The sequence below is a fragment of the Artemia sp. Qi Xiang Cuo genome, chromosome 4 (assembly GCF_049724085.1).
Source record: "Artemia sp. Qi Xiang Cuo chromosome 4, ASM4972408v1, whole genome shotgun sequence".
NCBI classification, from domain to species: domain Eukaryota; kingdom Metazoa; phylum Arthropoda; class Branchiopoda; order Anostraca; family Artemiidae; genus Artemia; species Artemia sp. Qi Xiang Cuo.
This window is the reverse complement of record NC_142797.1, coordinates 15,408,775-15,436,370: the sequence shown is the minus strand read 5'-3', so window position 1 is coordinate 15,436,370 and position 27,596 is coordinate 15,408,775. Positions and strand designations below refer to the sequence as shown.

The 27,596-nt window shown below is 35.7% G+C and overlaps 1 protein-coding gene across 3 annotated transcripts in view; it reads left to right on the top strand.

Moving 5' to 3' along the window:
* LOC148952812 (cGMP-specific 3',5'-cyclic phosphodiesterase-like) overlaps window positions 1-27,596 on the top strand; it is a 372,326-nt gene that overhangs the window by 313,204 nt on the left and 31,526 nt on the right. For all 3 annotated transcript variants that reach the window (XM_089088106.1, XM_089088104.1, XM_089088105.1), the window contains exons 11-13: window positions 3,180-3,285; window positions 25,922-26,065; window positions 27,393-27,467. In XM_089088106.1, the coding sequence (XP_088944232.1) occupies window positions 3,180-3,285; window positions 25,922-26,065; window positions 27,393-27,467 (325 nt within the window). The remainder of the gene's footprint in view (window positions 1-3,179; window positions 3,286-25,921; window positions 26,066-27,392; window positions 27,468-27,596) is intronic.

Below are 27,596 nucleotides of genomic sequence, written 5' to 3'. Positions count from 1 at the left end.
GCAAATAATGCCCGGAAATCTGCCACCCCCCAAACGGAACATTTCCCCCCAAAATCCCCCCACCAATGGAAGCTTCCTTCCATGTAAAATTATCACATTGAAAATTCTTCCAATTGAAGATCCCCCCCCCCACCTAGAGGGTTCCAAAAATATCTGTATATTTTCCAATAACAAATGCTATATGTAAACAATGGGCAAATTTCCTAACTTAAAGCCCTTTCCTCAGGGTTTTTTTTGGGTTAGGGGGGTCATTTTACTCCAGAGGCAGAATTATTGGACCTTTCAACTATACTGAACAAAATGGCCATCTTAAAATTTTGGCTGAATATCTTTCGAGAAAAACGGGCCGTGGGACGGGGGCTAGTTACCCTTCAATCTTTTTGGGCACTTCAAAAAGGCAATAATTCTTCTAATTTCTCTTTTAATGAGCCCTCTCCCAACCTTCTAAGACCTCTGGTTCGATACGATGACCCCTGGGGAAAAATAATAGTAACATACATCCGTGATCTTTCTTCTGACAAAAAAAAAGCAAAATTCCACATTTTTGGTAGATGGGAGCTTGAATCCTCTACAGTATGGCTTTCTGATATGCATAATCTGATAGTATGAATTTCATTAACATTATTCAAAAGACATCCCTTGACTTTATGGGGCTATTACCCCTCCCTTTTTTCGAAAAACAGGTATATTTTCTCAGGATCGTAGATTTGATGAGTAACAGTTAACTTAAGGAATTTTGCATTTTTGGAATGAGCATAAAAAGCGAATTTTTTTGGTATATTAATTGTAATCAAAATTCCCTTTTTTAGTGTCGGATAATATTGCCCTGAGCCGCTCCTCACTTACAGTTCGTTACCACAAACTGTTTGATAGTAGTTTATATTGTTTGAATACTTCTTTGATCTTATCAAACATGCATAGAAACATCCAATTCGATCTGATTTTATTTGTTAATTAGTCATGTGGTGTTTTCTTATCTCTTTTGTTTACTTTTACCTAAGCTGGTGGACAAGAATTTGGCAGCTGATCTTTACTTTTTATTTTTGACGTCTTCCGCTAGCAGCCAGCTATTCCAATAATAAAAGGTTTTCTATAATTTATACTTATCTGTACCGAGATTATTTCTTACATATTATGATGTTTATTATATGCAACGAAACCAATTGCTTATTCTGAAAATCAGAAAAATTATTTGTCTTTATTTCTAATTATTTTTATAAATGTCCGCAGCAAAAAATTTTTTCTTTGTATGTTAAAATTGATGTCAACTTTTTGTAATTTGATTCAAAAACTAAATAAAGAATTAATTTTGCGGTTAATGGAATATTAAATTTCAAACAAAAAAAAAAATTAAAAATCAAAATATTTAAAATATAGAAACCAGTCCTTGAATGTAAGAAGCGACCCGGCTCAATAGTAACCAAAACGCTAAAACGTAGGTTTTGATACCAATAGATATATTAAAAGAATTGGATTTTATGCTGATTTCAAAAAATAAGTTTCATTAAGTTTATCCTTAATCATTAAAGGTTGCGAGCCTGAGGAAATTTGCCTTATTTTTGAAAAAAGGCAGAAACACCCGCTAAAAATCACAAAATCTTAATGAAAATCATACCATGAGATTCAGAGTATAAGATAACCCTACTGTAGTGGTTTCAAGCTCCTATCTACAAAAATGTAGGATTTTGTATTTTTTATCAGAAGAAAGTTCACGGATACGTGTTTATTATTTTTTTTTTCACGGGTGATCTTATCGACCCAGTGTTCTTAGAATATCGGACGAGAGCTCATTCAAACGGAAATTAAAAGTTATAGTGCCTTTTTAAGTGACCAAAAATTTTAAGGGCAGCTAGGCCTACTCCCACGTCCCTTTTTTTAAATTTGTCCAATCAAAATTTTGAGATAACCAATTTGTTCAGTATAATTGAGACGCTCAATAACTATGTCTTTAAAGATATCATGACCCCACACAGTCTTTAAGTTATAAAATTTATCCACTGTTTGCGTATAGTATTTGTTATTGGGAAGTATTCATGTATTTTCCGTATGGGCGGGGCGAATTTTCTGCTGGTTGGCTTTCCGCGGGGATAACTTTCCATGGGGAAATTTCCACGGAGTGAATTTTTCAGGGAAAATTTTACACTGGCGAAGTTTGCAAGAATTCCTATACGGAATTCGTCTTATGTCTTGCTTTCTCTTTGCTGACTCAATTTTACGTTTGGAGATGTTAAGGGTAATTGTCCGGGGTAAATTTTCACCAGGATTGAATTGTCTAGAGAATAAATCCATGGAGAAGAGGGATTTTTCCGTGGAGGTGTAGCCAGATTTCCTGGCAGCATTTGAAAAAGATCAGAAATTAAATAAAAAATCAAGTTTTTTCAAATGAAAGTAAGGAACAACATTAAAACTCGAAAAGAAATTATTATTATATGAGGGGGTTACTGTTCCTCAACACCTCGCTTTTTATGGTAAAGTTTAAATTCTATCCCAATTCCTTAAGAACGACTCCTGAATCACTATGATCGTTTAAATAGAACAATAAGAATTTTTTTTAAAGTACTAAAATACTTCAGCGTAAAGAGCGAGGTACTGAGGGAGAGTAACGTCCCTCATAATCATAATAATTTCTGTTCGTTTTAAGTTTTAATGCTGCTCCTTACTTTCAGTCGAAAGAAACTTGTTTTTTTTTGTTATTTAATACTTAATTAAGAACAAGATACATGTTGAATAGCGCTTTTTTTTGTCAGAGCAGTAAAGAAAGAAAGGAATACTCCAATGAAGAAATGACGTCAACTTTTGAAAATTTATGGGGGAGGGTTAAATTTATTTCTAACCCTCCATTAATTAAATATGGATTAAATTCATATTTTTTTTCAATAACAATTCTAAACAAGACATTTTTTAACAGGAAAAAGCATTTTTTTCAAGACCTAGGGGGAGGGAGAATTGTAAAAAGTCTAGGGGAAGGAAAATGCCCCAATATTCTAATATACACGTGTATCCCCTATATTCCTCAAACGTAGTCTATAGGCCATCCAATGTGAAGAAAATACTTTCAAAATTATAAATTTAGAATATTTGAAGTACCCTTGTGAGTTTTTCTTGCATATGATATCTGTACGATAAAATCATGCTGCTTATATATATTTTCAATTAAACATTTATAATATTTATTGCAGTTACGCCTTCAATGACTTCCAATACTCAGATGAAGAAACTTGCTATGCAACTATACGGATGTTTATGGATTTTGACTTAATTAATAAATTTCGGATACCTTACGATGTAAGTTTTTCTATTATTAAACTTGTAGCTTTATTCATACCTGACAACCACAATTTTAAAAGATTTTTCTTTTGTTTGTTTCCGGATCAATAGTAACCGAAACTCCAAAAAACGGAATTTTGCTAACAATAGATACATCAAAAGAATCAAAAGATTTTTATGATGATTTCAAATATATAAGTTTCATCAAGTTTATTCTATCTATCAGTAGTTACGCACCTTAGAAAATTTGCCATATTTTCGAAAAAAGGGGGGAAACCTCTAAAAGTCATAGAACCTTAATGAAAATCACACCATCAGATTCAGCATATCAGAGAACCCTACTTTAGTGGTTTCATGCTCCTATCTGCAAAAATGTGGAATTTTGTATTTTTGCCAGAAGAAAGATCACGGATGCGTGTTTTTTTTTTTTTTCAATCAATCAATTAATCAATATCTTTAATACCAAATAAACACACAAGGGTTGCCTTTCCAAAAACTAACAAGCCAGTATTCGTCCAATAAGAGTAGATGGGTGCCAATTGGAGTAGATGAATACAAAAAAAAAGAAAAAAAAAGAAAAAAGAACACACTCACAAAGGAAACTATACTACCGAGAATAGATTCAAATATTTCTGCTAACACATTGCGGGATGGAGGCTGTTTGTCCTATAAAGCCTAAAAAAATAGTGACCCCGACGCTGCTCAACCACGGTTAGTGGCTCAGTTAACCCGTAGGCTGACACTAGTCTTTATGTTTCTAGCCCATAGGGGTATACACAAGAGAATTTTCGTGAAACGAAAATATACGGAACTAATGGTCTTTTCATCAGTCACCGTAAACATATTCCAAAATGGAGTTGATGCGAGGACATGAGGAATCGCGAAAGTGTTGTAGACACGGGCGAGAATACGTCTACTGTAGCAAGCTTTACAGCAAACTAGCACACCAAACGCTTTTCTACGTTTCTCACTTAGATGAGAGATAAGGAGAGCCCTTGTCGTTTTTACATTATCCCCTATCGGAATACCGAGATACTTAATACAAGCAGATAGCTGAACACTCTGATTTCCTAACTTTACGCATCTAACATCACCAACAGATTTGCCGAAAGTAAGGATCTCACTATTCAAAGCATTAAAATTGAGACCAATTTCGCCATATTCCCTACTAAGCACAGAAAAATTCTCCTCAACAGACGATACAGTTCTACTTAAATTCAGGAGGTCGTCAGCGTAATTGAGTATAGAATGGTCCAAACCTTTAAAAACAAAACTAACTCTATTCTTTTTCTAGGGGGCAACCACACTATAATTATACAATGGTGGCGAAGTTACACCACCCTGGAGTATTCCTTTCCAAACTCGAATTACGGCTTTACACATTACTTAACCATGATGAGTAGGTACTTCCACGACAACACATAATCTTGCATACATATTTTTAAATACCCGCACAACTGAACGATTGAGACTTGGCTGCTATGCACTATATAGCAAATGAGAATGCACACTAGAATCAAAAACACAGGAAACATCATGAGCCGCAAGGACGAAAAACTGGCCACTACTCTCTATATCCATCAGAACGTTGGCAAATATATAATGCACGTGTTCCCGACTATAGCCTTCCTTAAGTCCAGACTGGGTGTCCGGAGTTGAACAAGCCTTATTTATGTCCTTAATCACTAGTAACTCCAGCAATTTACACAGAATAGAAGAAACTGTTAAAGGCCTATAAGAACAATATTGCCGTCTATTTATCTTTTTTCGGAACAGGAGTCAATGTAACGACACAAAAAGAATCGAGGGCCATACCAGAATTCAAAATGATTTCGTAAAACAAATGTAGATGCTGCAGCAGCTTATCACTTGCATGTAATAAATGAAACCCACATTATTGATCATAACCAAGCGAGAACTTTTTTCAAAGGTGAATGATAGCACTATAAATATCAGAAGTCGTAACTACAAAACCAATATCTTATTCAGTATCAACTAGACTATCCACTAGTAGTGCTTAGCGGGTTTCTAACACTGGATCAGGCGGAGAAAATTCACTGGTTAAATAGTTAATCCAGTCACTCTCACTTGGAAGCTCTGAAGCGACACCTTTTGACCTTTTTCCCCTAATGAATATTCAAATTTCATTTGGGTTAGTTGCAAGACGCTCGCTCCTGCAGTCAATAATCTCAGCTTTGTGATTGGCAAGACACTTAGCAAAACAACGATTGGTGTATAACCGTTTGTCATTAGCGGCGCCAGATTTTGGCCGGTTGCAATCATTACATATTTGGTGCCAAAAGTTGGAAGATTTTCAGCTTTGCTGTAAAGCTGGATTCATCGACCAGCCAGTTATTTCTAAGCCCGAACGAACTTTACGTACACGAACGGCACAGCGCTCATCGCAACGCATTGCATGTGTGATTTCACTACAGCAAATGTTAATTAGAATCTTTTTTCTCCGACTCGATGAGATCTGAGGATTCTTGCAGCAGTTGGAAAGGGATCTTAATTTTTTGAATTGTGGCATCAAGCTTTCCTTTATATACAACAGCATTTATTTTCTTCCAGTCACCTTTGAATTCCCACTTCCGTTTCTTTTCATCTTTTTAAAGAAAACGCTATGAATAACAAAAGAGTTGGAGATTGTTAAACGATCTGATACCGATATGCTAAAGTCAACATGACTTGAGGATTTCACCGTCACGCCGTTTGAGCAGAGCATGAAATCAAGCGAACTTGTCGCTCTGGAGTGAGGGATATACGTAAACGAACGGTCATTTTGGACAACATACAGATTGGATAAAGCAGACAGAAGTCTGCTCTTGAGTGATCTGGCACTAAGAGGTCGCAGCTCATATCCCCGGCGAGGATAACACGATGAGATGCACAGGCACACTGCTGCAAAGATTTAGCAAGCTTTATTGTTGCACGGGTAAAACTTTTCTTCGTAAGCCAAGTTCTTGTTATCAATTGGTAAGTAGCAGCAATATACTATCAGATTTGCAACTTTTATGCCAAGGAAACACTCGTTCTCGACAAATACTGATTCCCAAAGGTGAGAACTGATTAGTATCACCAGTCCGCCGGAAGGTCTTCCTCTGCCCAAATTCTTAGCTGGCACCCCTTAAAGGCGAGTTTTGTCATTCGCTTTTAACAGGGAAAGCGAGTCGACTGAAAGGAAATGTTCTTGTAGACGCAAAACGTCATTGCAAGACATCAAGCTTTCAGTGGGAGTCTATTGACTACACCGCTATTTATATTCCACGAAAGACACTTTTAGTTTAGAGTTGATCATGGCTTCATCATGAGCTTTCTGGCTACGGGACACTTAACACCGTAGCACGAATGGTCTGCCTGCTTACAGAGAGCAGACTTCAGCGCAATTTTGCAGGGTTTATCTTTATTGTTCGCATGATTGCCACTGTAACGGGAACAGGGAGTAGCGCTTTTACAGTTCTTAGCAGCGTGACCGTAGTCTTGGCACTAAAAACACCTCATTGGCAAATAAAAAAAAGTGTCAATTCGGAAGCGCTGATAGCCCAGAGCTCTAGGGTTGTTCATTGCTACTCGTAAATCGTACTTACTTTCAAAGACAAGGTTGTATAAGCGAGTTTGTCGAATTCTCTCGACTTTCGTGCAATTCCTAATCATTGAACATAGATCATTCGGCGAAACCTCTTTGGGAACATTTCTTATAATACCACAATAAGTGGGGTCCTCATCCAAGCATCAGTGTCTGTAGCACTGTTTACCGCTTCAGCAAGAGACTTTGCTGCATCTTTGTCATGAAGTATCACGCGCCACTCTTTGCTAAGAGGCGTCAAGCTCACTATATGGGTGCAGCAATCACCAGCAAGGCCCTCAAGATACTTGTTGTGACTGTTGGGCTTTTTGAGTGAGCTTGTTTGAGGATCAAAGAGTAGGAAGATTTTACTGTATCCGAAGGGTTTGTAGCATTTGCACCCACAGTCAGACTAGCCTTATTTTGCGCCGATCTGAAGAAGCTTAGGTGGTTAATAAGATTGTCCACAGTAGAATGAAGCTCATTGACCTGGCGAGTCAGTGTGGCTGTAACCTTCCCTGGGAGTATGAGTACCTCTTCAGGCGCATAGATTAAAAATTTAGGGAGGACCACTCTCTTCTTGTCACAAGTCTGGAAGGCTCTTATCAGATAGGCAACCATATCCTGGGGCTTACCACGATCTGTGGAACGAGTAGACATAGCGGCTAACTGCCATAATTCATTCTTTGCCTTAGTAAGCATATCGGCTTTGAAATACTGTATTGCCTTCACCACTATTTCATCATAATTGTTACCTGCTTTGAATGCTCGAAAGAGGAAGTTCAAAACCAGGCTATAAACCAAGTCTGACTTCACAATGCTCGTTTCCTTTTCGGAATGAAATGGCCTCTGACGCAGTAAGCAAAATCAGTGGGCGGTCAGATTCAGATGCAAAATCACAGAGAGTAGTCCAATCAGAGTGGTAGGGGGTGGAGTAGATAGTCATCAGAGAATACTGAAATCACCCAGGAACCAGGAACAAGGGAGGTATAAGTACCCCCTCACCTTTTCCCGCAATTTTCGGGTAACTGAATACCAACGAGTACAATACAGAACTTCCGGGGGTTCCGTCCCCTCTTTTGCTTGTTCCCAGTAAAAACTCAGTGCCTTAATGATATGGGAACAAAGATGGCGCTATATAAAAGTGGCGTGATAGATGGCATCCCGTTTTAATTGAGAAAAAAGATGGCGCTGGTAAGAATGCCCAGAGAGAAAGACATATTCTAGGAATCGGAGAAGCTCTCTCAATTTATTTTAACTATAAAACTATCTATTAGAGTGTATAAATCAATATGAAAACAACCTCAAAGTAATGCAATAGTTTCTCCCATTAACAGCAAACAAGCAAACTTTTGTTTTTTTGTTTGTTTTTTTCCCAGGGGTGATCGTATCGACCCAGTGGTCCTAGAATATCACAGAAGGGCTCATTTGAACGGGAATTAAAAGTTCTAGTGCTCTTTTTAAGTGACCAATAAAATGGAGGGCAACTAGGCCCTCTACCAAACTCATTTTTTCCCAAAGTCACCCGATAAAAAATTTTGAGATAGCCATTTTGTTCAGCATGGTAGTAAATATAAGTAAATAACTATGTCTTTGAGGATGATTTAATCCCCCACAGTCCCCTGCTGAAGAGCTGCAAGTTGTGAACTTTGCCTAATATTTACATATAGTATTGTTTATTGGGAAGTACATAGACGTTATCATGGTTTTTTTTCGTGGGGGGGATGGGTCGGGAGTTAAGTGGCGGGATTTTTTCCTGGATGAAGTTTTCATGAGGGGAGGGATATTTCTTTGAAGGGGACACCAGATTTCCCATCACTATTTAAAAAAAAACGATCAGAAACTGAATAAAAAAAACAACTTTTTCAACTGAAAATAAAGAGCAACATCAAAACTTAAAACGAACAGAAATTATTGCGTAGATGATTGAGTTCATCCCCTAGTCAATACCTGGCTTTTTACGCTGACGTTTTTTAGTCATTTCATAAGAGCTATTTATTCTAATTAACGGCCTTGTGATTAAGGAGTCATTCTGAAAGAATTGGAACAAAATTCGAACCTTAGCAAAAAGAGTGAGGTATTGACTAGGGGGCGAACCCCCGAATATACATAATAAAAATATACGAATAAAGAAATTCGTTACGTAAGTTAATTCGTAAGTTACATTTATTTATTACTAATAAAAACGTTCGTAAATAAAATTAAACGACTTTCGAGAAAGTCATTTAACCAAAAAAGTAAAATTAATAGGCAAATGTCGTTTTAATTATTTATGTAGGGTGAGCCAAAATATGACCTCCATATAAAAACCTCCATTAATTCCAAAAGATTCAGAAATTAAATAAAAAAACAGTTTTTTTTAACTGAAAGTAAGGAGCGACAAAACGAACAGAAATTATTCCGTAAATAAAAGTGGCTGTCCCCCCCTCAAGGCCCTGCTCTTTACACTAAGGTTGGAGTCTTTTTCATAAGTCTGTTAAAAAAAAAATTTAGCTTAAACAGAAAGGCGTTGAGGAGGGGGCAGCTCCTTTCATATACGGAATAATTTCTCATCGTTTTAAGTTTTAATGTCGCTACTTACTTTCAGTTTAAAAAAAAAATGTGTTTTTTTATTTAATCAAACAGTTCGTGGTAACGAACTGTAAGTAAGGAGCGACCCGGCTCAATGGTAACCAAAACTCTAGAAAACGGTATTTTGATACAAATAGACTCACCAAAAGAATTACATTGTAATGTTGATTTCAAATATATAAGTTTCATCAAGTTTAATTCTACCCATCAAAAGTTAGGCGCCTGAGAAAAGTTGGCTGATTATCGAAAAAAGGAGGAAAGACCCCCTAAAAAATATAGAACCTTAATGAAAATCACACCATCATATTCAGCTTATTAGAAAACCTGATTGTAGAGGTTTCAAGCCCCTATCTACAAAATTGCGTACTTTTTAATTTTTTGGCTGGTTACAGATCACGGATGTTTTTGTATTTGTTTGTTTTTTTGTTTTTTTTTTCCCAGGGGTCTTCGTGTCAACCCAGTGTTGATAGAATCTAGTGGGTTCACTCAATAGAATAAAGATTGTAATTTATTTTGCAAATTTTATTTTACCCAAAACAATGTAGGGCAACTAGGCCCCCTCCCACGCTCATTTTTTTCCCAAAGTCACATGATCAAAATTTTGAGATAGCCATTTTGTTCAGAATGTTTGAAAATATAATAAGTATGTCTTTTAGGATGACTTAATCCCCCTAAATTCCTGGGGGGAGGGCTGAAACTTATTAATTTTACCCAATGTTAACATATTGTATTGGTTATTTGGAAGTATACAGACGTTTTCAGGGGAGTTTTTTCCTGGTAGTGGGGTAGTGGGGTGGGTCGGGGGTTATGTGGGAGGATCTTTCCATGAAGGATGTTTTCATGGGGGAAGAGACATTGCTATAAAGGGGACGCCGGACTTCCCAGCATTATTTAAAAAAAGATCAGAAATTTAATATAAAAAAAACAAGTATTTCAACTGCAATAGCAGCAACATCGAGACTTCAAACGAACAGAAAATATTATATATATTATTGGGTTCACCCCGTAGTCAATACCTCGGTCTTTAAGCCAAAGATTTTTTAGTACTTTCATAAGAGCTATTTATTCTAATTAACGGCCTTTGTGATTAAGCGGTCATTTTTAAAGAATTGGAACAAAATTCGAACTTTCGCTTAAAGAGCAAGGTATTGACTAGGGGGCGAACCCCCTGCTAAACAAATTAAAAATATATGAATATAGAAGTTCGTTACGTAAGTTAATTCGTAAGTTACGTATATTTATTACTAATAAAAGCGTTCGTAAATAAAATTAAACAAGTTTCGAGAAAGCCATTTAACTAAATAAAAGTAAATTAATATGAAAATTTTTTTTTAATTATTCATGTACGGTGAGCCAAGATCAAAACCTGCATTTATTCAAAAACGTTCAAAAATTTAATAAAAAAAACAATTTTTATTAACTGAAAGTAAGGAGCGACATTAAAACTTAAAACGAACAGAAATTATTCCGTATATGAAACGGGCTGTCCCCTCCTCAACGCCTCGCTCTTCACGCTATAGTTTGACTCTGTCTCACAACTTTATTTTTTAAAACAATAAAAAACTTTAGCGTAAAGAGCGAGGCGTTGAGGAGGGGACAGTCTCTTTCATATACGTATATTTATTACTAATAAAAACGTTCGTAAATAAAATTAAACAAGTTTCGAGAAAGCCATTTAACTAAATAAAAGTAAATTAATATGACATTTTTTTTTTAATTATTCATGTACGGTGAGCCAAGATCAAAACCTGCATTTATTCAAAAACGTTCAAAAATTAAATAAAAAAAACAAGTTTTTTAAACTGAAAGTAAGGAGCGACATTAAAACTTAAAACGAACAGCAATTAGTCCGCATATGAAAGGGACTGTCCTCTCCTCAACGCCTCGCTCTTTACGCTAAAGTTGGACTGTTTCACAACTTTACTTTTTAAAACAATAAAAAACTTTAGCGTAAAGAGCGAGGCGTTGAGGAGGGGACAGTCCCTTTCAGATACGGAATAATTTCTGTTCGTTTTAAGTTTTAATGTCGCTCCTTACTTTCAGTTTAAAAAACTTGTTTTTTTTATTTAATAACTGTAAATAATGACCGTATGACTGTAATGACTGTAGAGTCAGTGATGTGTTGGTTCTAGGGTAGACTTTAGCATACATTGTAATTTCTTTTCTTTTTGTTTCTCACTTATTCATTAATAATGATATCTGTTTGCTTTAAGTTTAAATTATTCAATTCTGCTTCGATCCTGCTCGTATTAAAGTAACTCTTCACTTTTCTTTGAAAAACTTTTCTTGGAAAAATTTTGTTTTTTAATTAATCATAGGCAGCGCAATAGCGCTGCCTAGGTAAAGAAAGACGTTGCCACAATGTATTATTTATTTATTTTTTTTTCTTTAGACCAGGGAAATTCGTATCGAAGGAGTTGTCGTAGAAACTTCAAAAAGGGCTCATTCGATTTGAAACTGGAGTGGCTTGTGCCCTTTTTAATAGTCGAAAGTGATTGGAGGGCAACTAACCCTCCTCTTATGCCCACCTTTTCCCCAAACGCATCCAATAAAAATTTTTAGATAGCCGTTTTTTTTCAGCGTAATTGATTTCCAGAAATTATATTTTTGAGGAGGACACTCCCCCACAACACTCAGGGTAAGGGCTTTAAGTTATGCCCTGGTGGCATATAAAATATTTACAGAAAGTGTTGTCGTAGAAACTTCAAAAACCAGGGCCCTTCGTATCGAAGGAGTTGTCGTAGAAACTTCAAAAAGGGCTCATTCGATTGGAAATTGGAGTGGCTTGTGCCCTTTTTAATAGTCGAAAGTGATTGGAGGGCAAGTAACTCATGCCCACTCATGCCTCATAACCTCCTTTTCCCCAAACACATCCAATCAAAATTTTGAGATAGCTATTTTGTTCAACGTAGTTGACAGCTCTGAAAATTAGGTCTTTGAGGCTGACAACCCCCCCCCCCTCATCCCTCGGGGCAAGGGTTATAAGTTATGCCCTGGAGGCATATAAGGTTTTCATAGAAAGTGTAAAAAGTCGTAGAAACCTCAAAAAGGGCTCATTCGATTGGAATTTCAAAGGGCTAGTGCTTTTTTTAATAAACAAAAGTGATTGGAGGGCAACTAACCCCCCTCTCATGCCCACTTTTTTCCCAAAAACATCCAGTCAAATTTTGAGATAGTCATTTTTTTCAACGCAGTTGAAAGTTTTGGAAATTAGGTCTTTAAGTAAGATAACCCCCACAGCCCTCAGGGCAAGGGTTGTAAGTTAAGCCCTTGGAGTATATAAGGTTTTTATAGAAAGTGTTGTCGTAGAAACTTCAAAAAGGGCTTATTCGATTGGAAATTGAAGTGTCTAGTACCCGTTTTAATTGTCGAAAGTAATTGGAGGGCAACTAACCCCCCTCTCACGCCCACCATTTCTCCAAACACATCCAATAAAAATTTTGAGTTGTAAGTTATACCCTGGGAGCATATGAAGTTTTTATAGAAGGGGTTGTCGTAGAAGCTTCAAACAGGGCTCATTCGATTGGAAATTGAAAATGCTAGAGCCCTTTTTAATAGTCGAAGGTGATTGAAGAACAAACAACCCCCCCCCTCTCACGCCCACCATTTCCCCAAACACATCCAATCAAAATTTTGAGATATTCATTTTCTTCAACGTAGTTGAAAGTTCTGGAAATTAGGTCTTTGAGGATGACAACCCCCCCCCCCCCTCCATAAAAAAATTCTTAGGGCAAGGGTTATAAGTTATGCCCTGGGCGCATATATGGTTTTTATAGAAATTTTTGTCATAGAAACTTCAAAAAGGGCTCATTTGATTGGAAATTGAAAGGGCTAGTGCCCTTTTTAATAGTCGAAAGTGATTGGAGGGCAACTAACCCCCCTCTCACGCCCACCATTTCCCCAAACACATTCAATCAAAATTTTTAGACAGCCATTTTGTTCAATGTAGTTGAAAGTTCTGTAAATTATGTATTTGAGCATGGCAAACCCCCCAGAGCCTCCAGAGCAAAGGTTGTAAGTCATACCCTAGGGGCATATAAGGTTTTTATAGATAGCTTTGTCGTAATTACTTCAAAAGGGGCTCATTCAATTGGAAATTGAGAGGGCTGGTGCCCTTTTTAATAGTCGAAAGTGATTGGAGGGTAACTAGCCCCCCTCTCACGCTCAAAATTTCCCCAAAAACATCCAATAAATTTTTCAGATAGCTATTTTGTTCAACGTAGTTGAAAGGTCTGGAAATTATGTCCTTGAGGTTGGAAACCCTCCCCCCATAGCCCTCAGGACAAGGATCGTAAGTTATGCCTTTGGAGCATTTAACCTTTTTATTTATTTATTTATTTATTAATCCACATAACGGTAAGCTAAAAAGTTTGTCGTACTAATACAATATATAATAAAATGAAAGGTAACACAAAGGTCTAAACTGAAAAGGCACTTGTGTAAAACTGGCTATCAACCAACATATTCTTAAACGATTCAACTGATCCGGCTTCAACAACTTCTGGCGGTAAATTATTCCAAGAGTCTGTGACCCTATTAACAAATGAATTGTGTCCAATTTTCCTATGGGTTCTTGGTGGGTAAATTTTATAAGGATGCTGTCGTGTCAAGTGGTAGTGGCTGAATTCGAAAAATTTTCCTACCTCAATATCATCCACCTCTTTGATTATTCTGAATGTGTTTATGAGGTCAGTACGGCGACGTCGGAAATGCAGTGAAGGAAGTTGGAGCCTAGTTAGTCTTTGTGCGTAAGGAAGGTGTTTCAAATAAGGGATCATTTTTGTCGCCCGCCTCTGAATCTTTTCAACTCAGTGCTTGTCTGTTACATTCAGAGGAAACCAAACAGAAGTATTATATTCAACAACTGGCTGGACAAATGATTTATAAAGTAACATAAAATTCTTAAGATTAAACTTCCTGAAATTCCATTTTAAAGTGAGGAGTTGGTAATTTGCATTTCTTACTACAATCGAAACATGTCTATCAAATTTTAAATGTGTATCAAAGTGAACACCGAGGTCGCGTACAAATTATTCTGACGGTATCTGTGAGCCAGATAGGGAGTATGCACGGCTGGGCTGATATTTATTCCTGTAATGAAGCACTGCACATTTTGATGCATTTACAAACATCGAATTAGATTCACACCATCGTGTTATTGAATCAAGATCTTCTTGGAGCATAGGCTCATCATCCGTAGTTAGTATTGGTCGGTAAATTTTAGCATCATCAGCAAACAACTTCACTGACGAATGACGAACACAAGATGGTAAATCATTGATGAAAATACAGAAGAGTATAGGGCCCAAGTAACTACCCTGGGGTACCCCACTCAGGACATCAATTGATTGAGATGCTGCTTCACCGACAACTACCTGTTGAGACCTACCACGCAAATAATCAGCAATCCAATCAACTGTTCTTACACCAATATTATAGAGTCGACATTTTTCAACTAGTTGTGACATTGAAACTTTGTCAAAAGCTTTGGCGAAGTCTATGTAAATGCAATCAAACGGTATGCCCAGATCAGCATATTGCTGAAAATCAACAATAACTTCCAGAAGTTGAGTGTTGCAAGACCTTCTCTTTTATGAAAACCATGCTGGGCAGGATTCCAAAGATTATTTTCATCAAAATAAGTTTGGATTCTTGCAACAATCAGCTTTTCCATAACCTGGCAAAATATAGATGTGATGGAGATCAGACAGTAATTTTTAAAATCTGATTTTAGACCAGCTTTGTGTAGGGGTTTAACCATTGCTTTCTTCCAACCTGAGGGACAGGAACCTGTCGCCAAGGACTGATTGTACAGAAACGTAAGCGGTTGTGCAATTACATCAGCAATCTGCGTTATCAGACTGTTAGTAAATCCATCTATATCTGGGGACTTGGATTTACCAATACTTGCCAGTACTTGATGAACCTCTGCAGAACCAAACTCTTTATCATTAAATGGTAAAGTCCCACTTTATATTCCATGAAATAAATATTGGTCATGATATGTCTGTTTTGGTGTAACAAGAACTGATCCAAAAATTCCATTAACTCTGCATGCTTTATCAAAACTGTTATCAATTATTTGTTGTGTTACTGGATGCGTGAATGTGCAGTTACTCGGTGAAAAGTTTGGCTTGTTCCTATTTACATATTTCCAAAACTGCTTTGGGCAAGTTTTGCTCGACTGAATAATGTGCGATTCCACTACTTCCCTATTCGCTCTTAACAACTTTGTGGCCCTGTTCCTAGCACGTTTATACAATGACCATGTGTCATCATCCTGATTCATAGAACTGTATTTTTGCGAAATCTTTTGTTCAATTTTTAGTTTAGTGGAAGATCTCCAAAGATGATTTTTTTCCTGGATTGACTTGAGTATATGTCTAGGTCGTTTTGGTCTCTTACTTTGGCCAGAATATTTTTTAATCAAAGGAACAAATCTATCCCTACATTCTATCAATGCCTGTTTAAAGAATTCAAATGCAACGTCAGGCGCCACTTTTCCTTTCTGCAGCTCATCCGTGATATTCAAAGACACAAGGAATTCCCTCATTGGCTGATAATCAGCCCTAGCATAATCATACCTACGAGAATCAGAATTTTCTCGCTGGACAAACGTATTCATAGTAATTTGAATTACAGAATGGTCACTTTTTCCTAGTGGAGAAAACATTTCCAAGCCTAAAATATCATCAATATGTTTCGTAATTACTAAATCCAATATTGAGGGAATAGAATCGCCTCTTGCCCGCGTGGGGCTATTTACATGTTGGTGCAAAAACAAATCATCAAGTCTATCTAAAAAAGTCTGTTCATACGACTCACCTGGATGACTTGTGCTTAGTGTCTGCCAATCAATATTAGGGACGTTGAAATCACCCACCACAAGTAATTTGAGATTATTTTTCACAAGATAAGTCAAACAATTCAAAATATTGCCATGATTTACACAACTAGATGGACCAATTGTTGGGCTCAGAAATCAAGTGATGGACACTTGATGTGTTACTGGACACAATGGACACAATGGACACAATGGACACAATGATGTGTAAAAAGCAGCAAGACGCTGATAATTATTCAGCGAAGGTAACTTAATATCAACTACAAGGCACTCAGAAACCAAATCAAAAATGGGGTTAACAATCTCACTGAACTTAACGGATGTATGAATATAAATGCATATCCCTCGTTTTGCTTGTTTATTAAACACTAAACTATAATCAGTTAGATGCTGAAAGTAAGCTAATGGGTCATTACAATGTTTTGGCAAAACTTCAGTTACAACAACCACATGTGGCACACGGACCCGCGTTAACTCACTAGATTCTTCCCGTTTAGTAGACAAACAGTCAGCATTAGTATAAATCACTTGCAGATTTTCACTCAGACATCTCAAATCCGGCTTGTCGAAGAAAAGTCTCCTCGTGAACTAATTCCGGTCCGTTTTTGCGTGTCTTGATCTTCCAACTGCTCTCTCCGGCTACAATTTTCTCATTCAGCTCTTTTTTTAGAACATCATACTTCTTCTTATCGATTAAGTCGGCTTCACTTTTGTCATAAAAAACTCAAAAATATGGTGTTTTAGTTTTAAGAGCATCTTGTTCACTCACTAAGAAGAAGGCGGCCCAATCGTGGTCGAGTGGAGATTTGAATATCATTTCTATTAGCCTACTTTTATTAACTTGTTTACGACCGAATCTCACGGACAAGGAACATTTCACAGGGCAATTGCGCAAGAGTTCTTCGTTGATAAACTTTAAGTCCACCTGATTCTGCAACTTTTGGTTCACTGCAGCGTCTTCTTCTGGGCCAAATAAAATTAGATTCTTCTGTTTTTGTGCAATTTCTCCAAGCTCACGCTGAACCTGGTTAGTATCCTGCACTGGAACTCGGCTCTGCAAGTCTGTGTCAATTTTACTGGAAATTTCATCGAACAGGCTTTGTTTAGCTTTAGAAACTTCGACTGACACTACGGTGGTAACCTGTTGTTTTAAATCAGCTTGGGAACATTTAGAAGCTATTTCCTGCTCTACTAGGGAAATTCGTTCAGCCAGAGGTTTCAACATTGACTGGAATTTTATCTCAAGTTCGTTCTCTAAATCTGCTTTGAACGTGGCAAGGGAATCAATCACTATTTCATGAATGATTTCAGGTGTGATAGGCTTATCACTATGTTTAAACCTAGGGAAGTGCCACATGGATCCCGGACGGCGACTCATTCTAGAAAATAGTTCATATTTAGGATCAGACATGTTGATACCTGTGATACACAACTAGTGGTCACAACCGTCACAAAGGCCGGCTTTTCTGTCTTCTTCCAGTCCTAATCCACATGTTGAGTATTTATCTACCTCTTTTTTCGGAGACTGTCGAGGACGTTTTGATACTGTCTTCATATTCGTTACAAATTTTTTTTTTCTTTTTTGGCTAATTTTGAATCAGCACACAAGGTGGCAACACTGCACTACGAATTTCGGGCACAACTCCGCCAGCGCAACAGTCAATCTCCGGCAACACTGCTCAGATTAAAAATTATTTCTGCTGTGTTTGAATAGTTATGAAGGTCCAGAAAAGAGAAGAGACAGAGGTTTTGAGTCTTGTTTTCAATCGCAGTCAATTCACTAATTATTTTCCAGCCGATTGATACCAAAGTCTGTCAAAATCGATAGCGTTTGCCACAAAAATCAAGTTTATTTCACTTAGAATAAATAGCACGTGTTATAGAAATTTTGTCGTAGAACCTTCAAAATGGGCTCATTTGATTGGATATTGAGAGGACTATTGTTTTTTATTACCCGAAAGTGATCAGAGGGCAAATGTTTCCCTCCACGCTTATCATTTCCTCAAACCCTTCCAATCAACAATTTGATATAGCCATTTTGTTAAGCATATCAGAAAGGTCTGGAAATTATGTCTTTGAGGATAACAAATCCCCCCAGCCCTCAGGGCAAGGGCTGTAAGTTTTGCCCTAGGGACATATAAGGTTTTTATAGAAAGTGAGGTCATATAAACTTCAAACGGGGCTCATTGGATTGGTAATCAGACGCTCTACTGTCCTTTTTAAGATTCAAAGTCATCAGAGATCAGCTACCCTCTCCCCCTACACACACGTCATATTTCCCCGAAAAGCGTCTCATAGAAATTTGAGATAGCTATTCTATTCAAAATTGTCTAAAGTTCATATAAGCAGACCTTTTTAATTGAAGCAAATCAAAGAGAATAGGGGTAGAAGCTGTAAGTCACGCCCAGAGTACATTTAAGGCTCTCGTGGGAGGGACGCCTGTGCTGCCACGCAAGAGGCTAAGTCTTTCTCTTTGAACATGACTATGTGAATAAATAGTAAGCAGAAATTAATAAAAAAAATTTTTTTGCGAAAAACAAGTTTTCCATAAAAAAGTAAAGAACTCCATTAAACTAAATATGAACAAAAATAGAATCAAATAACCTACCAAGCATGCGACTACCACAAATCAGTATTAATAAATAAATGAAACCCAAATAAACAGAAATTAAATTAAGTCAAACTCAAAACGAACAGAAATTAATCCGAGTAGTGTTCTAAACCCTATAGTTTCTAAGAACCAGAATATAATTTGTACTTTACTGAAAAAACTCTTTTAAATGTTTTCACTTTTATAACTTTAAGAAATCGAAAATTAATTAGAATTTTAAGGAATAAACATCAGCATATGTACATTAGACTGACAATGCAAATTTTTTTCAGTAAAGTACTAATTATATTCTGGCTCTTAGAAATTATAGGGTTTGGAACCCTACTCAGATTAATTTCTGCTCGTTTTAAGTTTGACATATTTTAATTTCTGTTTTTGATGGTTTTATTTATTTATTAATACTGATTTGTGGTAGTTTTATGCAAGTTAGATTTTTTGATTCTATTTTTGTTCATGTTTGGTTTAATGGAGTTCTTTACTTTTTTTTGAAAAACCTGTTTTGTGCAAAAAGTTTTTTGATTAATATGTAGAAAGTACGACCTGACCAGTCCCACTTCAACAACTGACAAAAAAGCTATTTCTTATTAAATTGTAGATTCGACTAATCCATGGCCTTAGGCGTTTCAATGAATTTCTTCATATTTTACTATATTCATATTTATTTTTCTACATGTTTCTACTTGACAACAATGGGAACAAGCCTGTTGTCATGATGTTGTCATGATGAGATATTAATAAGTTGCTTGATTGATTCATTGAAAAGCTTAAGTCTTAGATTCGTGTCATAGTTAGTCTTTTTAGACTGGTGTGAGGAATGCACAATGCTGCTACATCTACTTTTTCTGTCCTACCTTCAAGAACTAAAGTTTGAGTCACTGTCTTCTCGTCAAACTTATAAATTTTCCTACCCTACCCAAAGAAAACTTAATTGGCTCTAACTCTTTTGTAACCTAGAGCATCCCATTGGGACCCGTAGAAATTCATTATAAAGGGGTGAGAAGTTACAGTTTCAAAGTATAAATTTTTCTCCTAAATATTGCAAACTTTTGCACTATTCATATGCTTTAGTTTTTCCACGAGGAAACGAGAAAATTCCAGGTCTAACTTTCTCCCATGCCTCTGCCCCAGAAGCCTTGCTTTATTATAAACTATTCCATTCTAACTAAAGCTAATGTTCCCTTTCTCTACCATTCAAATACATAACGAGATCCTTCAAATTTAGCTGCACAATTGCTAGAGCTTCATTCGTTCTTTGATCTAATTAGTCATATCACAGTCTATCTGTTGTGTTTTTGTCCTTCATACTTTGTTGATATTTTAGAAAAGTCACCTTGTTTCCGACAGTGGAGCAATTTTCTTCTATTAGGAAAACATCTCGTTTCTCTTAGATACGACAGCAGATTGATAAAATACCTGTAAAAGAACGATATCTCCGAGTAGCGTAACGCCATTTGACTGACTTTAGTCCAGCAGCTTACATTGATTAATTAATTGAGAAACTAATTAGAAAGTTAGGTAATTGATCTGAATGACTTTTACCCATATCCTGTGTTTCCAAAAATTTTTTTTGTTTGCGCTGAAACGGACTTGTATTCTGAATTAGAAATACAATCTTAATTTTTTTTTCTTAGGCCTCTCCAGTTTCATGCAATGTTTCTCTTTAAATAAGTATATTGTGTTCCTTAAGTATGTTTTAATTAGTGAAACAGTTGCTTCCAGGAATCTACATATCAGAAACCTTATACAAAAGTTACAAAGAGCAGAAGTTTCTTTGTCTCAGACCATGAGTTAAGACGATTAAGAAACCCCAGGGCCTCCTCTTCCTTATTAGTCTTCTTGCTGGTAGGTATAGGCAGGGTTGCCAAAACTTTTAAGGGACAAAGTGTCCAAATCAGCCAAAAATGGACACTTTTAGTATCCCTCTAGAAAATTAGCTACTAAGCAGGGTTGCCGCTATGAATTTTCAAAACCCGTGAAAAAATGCCAGAAACCTGTGACATTCATCCTTCTTTGTTTTGCTACCTCACGGTCTGTTACCTGCATGAGTTCTGCAGGTATTTCCAGCTTTGACATTAACGCTACCAATAAATTAAGTTCAGTGCTAGTTCAATTTGAAGAGATGGCATAAGAAAATCGTCATGAGAATGTCAACAGAGCGAAATTTTATATCGATTATAAATACCTCTACCTATCTTAGTCGAAAAATAAAAAAACCAATCATAGAGATCCATTATCACTTCGGCATTTTCATAAGTTATTCGAAAAAGAGGCGAGTCGTTGATCTTCGGTAGCTATTAAGGATCTTTGGACACAACAGGATCCGAACGGCTGTAGCCAACAAAATGTGTATTTTGACCTACATGGTTTTAAAATTAAACAAAAGATGTCAATCTCCTTAACCAATTAGTCAACTGGTTGGTCAAGTAGTTAAAATCATTTAACAACTCCTCTATCTTGCCATTTTCTGAACGTTTAGAATTAGCCCTGAACAAAAATGACGTTTTCGAGAACTAAAAAAGTGAAAAAACAAGGCCGATTGAAATAAATTCGCTTGAGTTATACTCAATAGAAACTGGCGACCAGCATTTGACAAAAAATTGCAGCTGGAACTATAGAATATAAAACAGAAATATTCGCTAGCGGCTAAAAATAAAATTGAGCCACAACCCAGCTTTTCTGCGAAACTCCTTTCTTTTTATGACAGCAGTGCAATAATAGCCATAATCACACGGCTACACGCCACAGGGATTTACGCGGAACGTACCAGCAGGGATTGGCCATTCACTTCTTCTTTCCAGCCTTCTCAGCGGCCTTGGTGACTTTAGGACCAGCAGTAGGTGGGTCCTTGAAGTTGACCGGCTTGATGACAAACGTCAACCGTAAGATAGAAGAAAAGTTGGATTCAATAGATATAGCAAACCACATTGGATAAGACTTTAGGTCCTATTCCTATTAGGTTGATAAATGGTGTTCACGCAGGGCGCAAAAACATCTAAGAAAAATCCCTAAGCCGTTACCAAAGCTTAAAAGTAAAATGCAAATTCTAAGCAGTAAAAGAAAGAAGAAACTAAAGACATTTGGTTTTGATTTGGAAAAATGTCCAAAACGTATCCTTTTTTCAAAAAGCTGCCTTTTTTGCCCCAATAGTGTCCCGGTGTCCCTCAGAGTGAAAAAGTGTCCAAAAGACACTAAAAGTGTCCATTTGGCATCCCAGTGTATAAGGCCCTTAGAATAAATCGCATTCTCCTCTCGTTTTGAACCAACAATAGTTCTAAGCCTGGTACTAGACACTAAGGCCCATATTTTGCTCGTCATTTTGCTAAGATCTTACATCTTTCGACACTTTTAAGGGAAATCTTAGGACTAAGATCTTACTTCTTATACCATTCTTTTGCAAACGTCTTTCGTCATTCTGCTCTGATCAGTGGTCTAAGAGCAATGGTAAGTACACCATAAAAGTTCTCTCATCATTGTTCTATGTGACATAAAAATGGCGTTCTTTGCACTATTTGCTAACATCAGTGACCTGTAAAATGTTAGAACAGTGATGAAGTAAAGAATGGTAATCTGTGCAAAGAGATGTAAGATCTTAGTGCTACAGAACAGGGTCATTGCTTCAATACCGAGATGATTATCAGAAAATAGAATGGTGTATACTTTGGTGTTATTAAAATAATCAGGATTAATTGCATTATTATCTAAAATGAAAGATCATTATGCGCTGATATTCACCAAAACAACCATATTACCGTTATTCACCAAAGGAATTAAGACAAAATTGAATGTTTTATATACAAAACCATCATAATTTTTATCAACACCAACAGTTTTCGTATAACAAGTTTGAAGCTTTTTTTTTTACTAAAACACCTTTTGAACTAAGGAAATTTTCCTTAAAGTTTTTTTTCCAATGAACTCTCCAATTTTCAGAAAAACTAAATTTTATTGCGAAAAACCGTAGGAGATGAGAAAGTTCTGATTGTATTTTTGTATTGCTTAGTTAAAATCATACTGCTATATTAAGAACGAACTTTGTTTTTACTTTTGTACTATGTTACTTACCGTATATGAATGATAATGTGAATGTTTTTACTAAATGTGAATGATAATTTTGAGTTTTTGGTAATAAGTAATACAAGAGATTAAACCGATTTTGTCAGTTTCTAGAGATTTTTAAAAGACATTTTATAAGCAGAAATCGAACTCAATATTTTTCAACGCATTGATGAATATAGTTTTAAATATTTTATAATATTTTAAACATTTTATAATATTTTAGTACGTTGTAGTACTTCCTAAGGTGTCAGAAAATTCCATTTTCCTTTCATAATAACGGTGAAACACTTTCACCTTGTGTTTTATTTCCTTATTGCTCTCCGCATCTACTGGAATGTTATTATGCAGCAATTCAGTAATGGCAATTGGGGAGGGAAGAATAATCCCCCCCCCCCAACTGAATTTTGAAAAAATTTTTTGGTTATTTAGCTTTTTTTGGAATTTTCATTGAAGAATTGAAAAAAGACAAATTTAGCCCCCCCCCCCTCCGCCAGATATTGAAACACTTATTTTGCCACTTACCCAAGTTTCCGTGAATTGACCTCGTAACATCAACTTAATGTGAAGATTTTTAGCGTGCCGTCTAACCAAGTAATAATTAAAACAAAAGTTTAGTATTAAATTGCTTAATTTTCAGAGCCCTTATCTCAAAACTTTCTTTTCTCGATGACTTGTTGGACGGAATCTCCAGTTATTTCTACGACCTCGTATGTTCTTAGATGTTTTCCAAAAAGTATGGAATACTTATAGGAGTCAATGCTGGTGCTAGTCTCGAGAAAAAATTTTAACAACGCGAACTTATAATGGGAAATAGTAAATTAAATCCTAGAATGTTTAATTAAATAAGCACAGAATTTATAATTATATATAACTTATAATAATATGCATAATTTGAGCACTTGACTTGATGATTTATAATTATATGTTCAATTTATAAATATATAATTTTTAAAACGTATATTAATAAAATCTATTATATTTAATCCTAAAATTCAGCCCACTCGTTCTTTTATACCTTCTTTTATTTCGATATATTAAATTACAGCAGACGATAATGTAAGTGAAATTCTGTCATAATTAGGGCTATCAGTTTAAAGCCAACTTGCCTATTTAATCTGCAAAGATTTTTACATGAAAACTTAGGCCTGCTTCGTGCAGCCTGGGTTTTAGCTTTAAATGATTATTGAAACAGAAAAATGCAAGCTAATTATCCCTTACAGACAAATTTCAGCTTCAATCCTATAATATTGCATATTAATCATATCAATTATTAACTTTTTTTTAATTTCCCACTTTTCAAGTGAAGTTGCCAGATTTTTGCTGCTCAATTTTGTAGTGCCCTTTGGGCAATAAGCCGATTATGGTAAGTCTTGACAGAATTATACTATTGTCCACAGCACACTTGACAAAATTTACGTTCATAGTGAGGTAAGGTAAAAACGAATAAAAACGGCATGTAAAATAAAGTAAAATCGAGTATAACAATAAAGCGACGTCACTAGAGGAATTTCAACTGCTCCAAAATTGCGTGATGAGGTGTAATTGTAGAAAGTGAAAGCAAACTAAATGTGAATAAAAGTAAATGAACAACCCCTCTAAAAAAGAACAAAGTTTTCTAAGGTCTTTTTAAAAATAAATATTAACACAAAAACGCTCTTTTGAATACCTATCAGCTGGTTTATTTTGATACCCGATTAATTATTTGGGTACCCGACTGACTGACCGTATTTCAAACGGTAGTGTCTACGAAAAGTGGGGTTCAATCCTGGTTACTAGGGCTATAATAAGAAAAACATTGAAACGACTAGAACATGTTCTTTGGATGAAGGATGACAGATTGCCAATGATTTTCCTTTTTGGCCATCCGTCTAGGGCTAAACGGAGAGCAGATCATCCTCTGTTGGGGCGAGAGGAAGTTATAAGGAGAGATTTAAGGGAACTTCGTGGGAGGATGTAAGGAGAGAGGCTTTGAATGGATTTGGATGGAAGAAGAGCTTGCGTAGCTGTGTTGGCCTCATGTGGCATGGCGAGTTATTAGTAGAAGTAGTAGTAGCAATAGCAATTTATTTTGTGGGGTAAATTTTGTTTGAGCACAAAAAAATTCTAAAACCAATAATAAATTTCAGCTTCAGAAAAAGAATCAAAGGGAAGATTCCCCTGCATGAAGACTTTTTTGCAATAGGATGAAACATTGTAACTGGATCATTTGCAATGATCCAGTTACAAAAGCAAGATTTAGCCTTATTTGAACCTACTTTTGTGAAGAGATTGTGATTGTATTTCTTGCATTTTATTGCAAAGTACTCTTCTTAATTGATTAAAACTAAATTAAACTTTGGTTACATGAAATGCCTCATAGGTACATAGATCTTAATTATATTAATGAATATTGCAAATTTTACAGATAGGTGATAACACTCACATGTCGCGTGAGTTATTGCTAATTTTATAATTAATCACTAATGCAATTTTGCTAAATTTCCCATAAATCTAATGGTTTTAAACTAGATTGCAAACCAAAATCATTCCGACCAGTATTTTGTTGTTGTTTTTTGCAGCTAGACAAATATGTTATTAAAGACGTAAGATGTTATATTTACTTGGTAGCACCACTCATTATTCACTTATTAGAGTTAAAAGTAAAGTAAATTAAGATACACTTTGGATACGCTTTCATTGCTGACAAGAAGAGATATTTCCAAGAGCTACATCTACAAAACCTTAGCATTAATTTTTTTTTTACTCGGGAAATGCTGTGCCCCAGAAATGTAGAATGTTCATAATCACAAAAAAATGTAAAGTATGTCTTGGTTTTTCATTTAAAAATATATATTTATCTGTAGGTCTAGGTCTAGAGTCAATACATAGTATAGCTAAGGATCATCTCCGTTTAAAAATAATACTCTTTGCTTAATATCCAGGAGATCTTTTCACCGCTGTTTGCGAAAATCTAAATTGTACAATGGCTAAGGAAGATTACAAAAAAAAATTGAATCTTTTTTATTAGGTTCTTTGCTGCTGGGTTTTAAGTGTAAAGAAAAACTATCGTCCTGTGAAATATCACAATTGGAGACATGCTCTCAACGTAGCTCAAACAATGTTTGCTTTGCTCAAGACTGGAAAAATGGAACGATTTATGCACGACATTGAGGTAAACTTTTATTTTGCGCATTACTAAGTTTTTAAAATTATTATCAAGACTAGTAAAATCCTAAAATATTAAAATAAAACATACATTGTTGTCAAATTCTCAAACAGAAAATAAATATTTTTAGGTGACTGAACTGATTTTTAGTCAGATTCTTTTTTTCATTTGGACAAAAGTAAAACAGCTTTCTCAGTTTGCTCTCGCATTTTCACTAAAGATAAAAAAAAAGATCAACTAAAGATGGATAATGAACATTATCAATGGAACCACGGCCAGTAGCTTTCTATTTCACCAGCCATTATTATATCACTATTTTATCTACGGCAAGCAAACTGAGCGGTTGTTTCAACATTTTATAGTCAGCTTTGGTTTTAAGATCAGTTTCTTTTCAAAGCAATAGATAAAAATTTTAGAAAGGCTTTTATTATAGGAAAAATTCCTAAAATCCCGGGCCTCGACATTTAAATTTACTTTAGAAATTAATTAATTAAGAATGACTTAAGTCGTTATATATTAATTTGTCCCATTGACCAGCAGTCATTAGTGCTATTCGGCTCTTTTAATTTGGCAGAACTAATTTAATTTCGCCCTTTTATATTCTGATAGCTTCTACTTTGGAACAATTACAAATTACTAGGTAACAATGCTTATCTAGAAGGGCAAAGTTCTTCAAACTCAAAGAACTTACACTTTCCGAGGAAATACATTTTTTTGACATAAGCAGGCTTAACATCTTGCCATCTGTATTTAAGTTAAGCCATGTTTTTATTGGCTCATACCCAATATTTTGTCTGATCAGAGTCTGCTCAAAGACTTCTCTTAAATGCAGCCAGACTGCTAAAACAGACTGTCTTAAAAACAGACTGTTTTCTGGCTGTGCTACCAAAGGACATGGCAACTATATTCTGATGCCTTTTATTGGTCCATATTTTTTCTACTTTTCTAACAAATTGACTTAAATTTTTGGTTAAATACTTACTTTCTTTATTTCTTAATCAGAGAGCCAAAGCTGGTTCATTCATTGGTCCTTGTCATTCTCTATTCGTAATTTCTAATGTTAGATATAAACAATAGAGACAGTCCTTTTGAGGGGAAGCCAAATTTCAATAATTAAATACTTAATTCAGTAATCCAAAAATACAGTAATTCAGTAGTTCAACACCTATGTGTTCTCATTAATTAATAATGTCCTCAAGCTTGGTGTTGCCATCTACATTGTATTACCTAGAAGACCTAGATATTTTTTTTCCCAAAATCATACTATCAGTTTCATTAAAATTGAATCCATTTGATTTTAATTTTTGTTTTCATTTACTTATTTTTGTTTCAGATATTGGGATTATTAATAGCCTGTCTTTCACATGATTTAGATCATCGAGGAACAAATAATGCGTTTCAGACAAAGGTAATTTTTTGCTCTTATTTGAGGGTCTGAACTTTGTATTTTTCTAGTCCTGGAACTAGTTGCAGTCCAGAGTTTCCAGGAGTTTTTATTTAATGGCGAAGTTTTCATTAAGATTTGTTTAATGCTTTC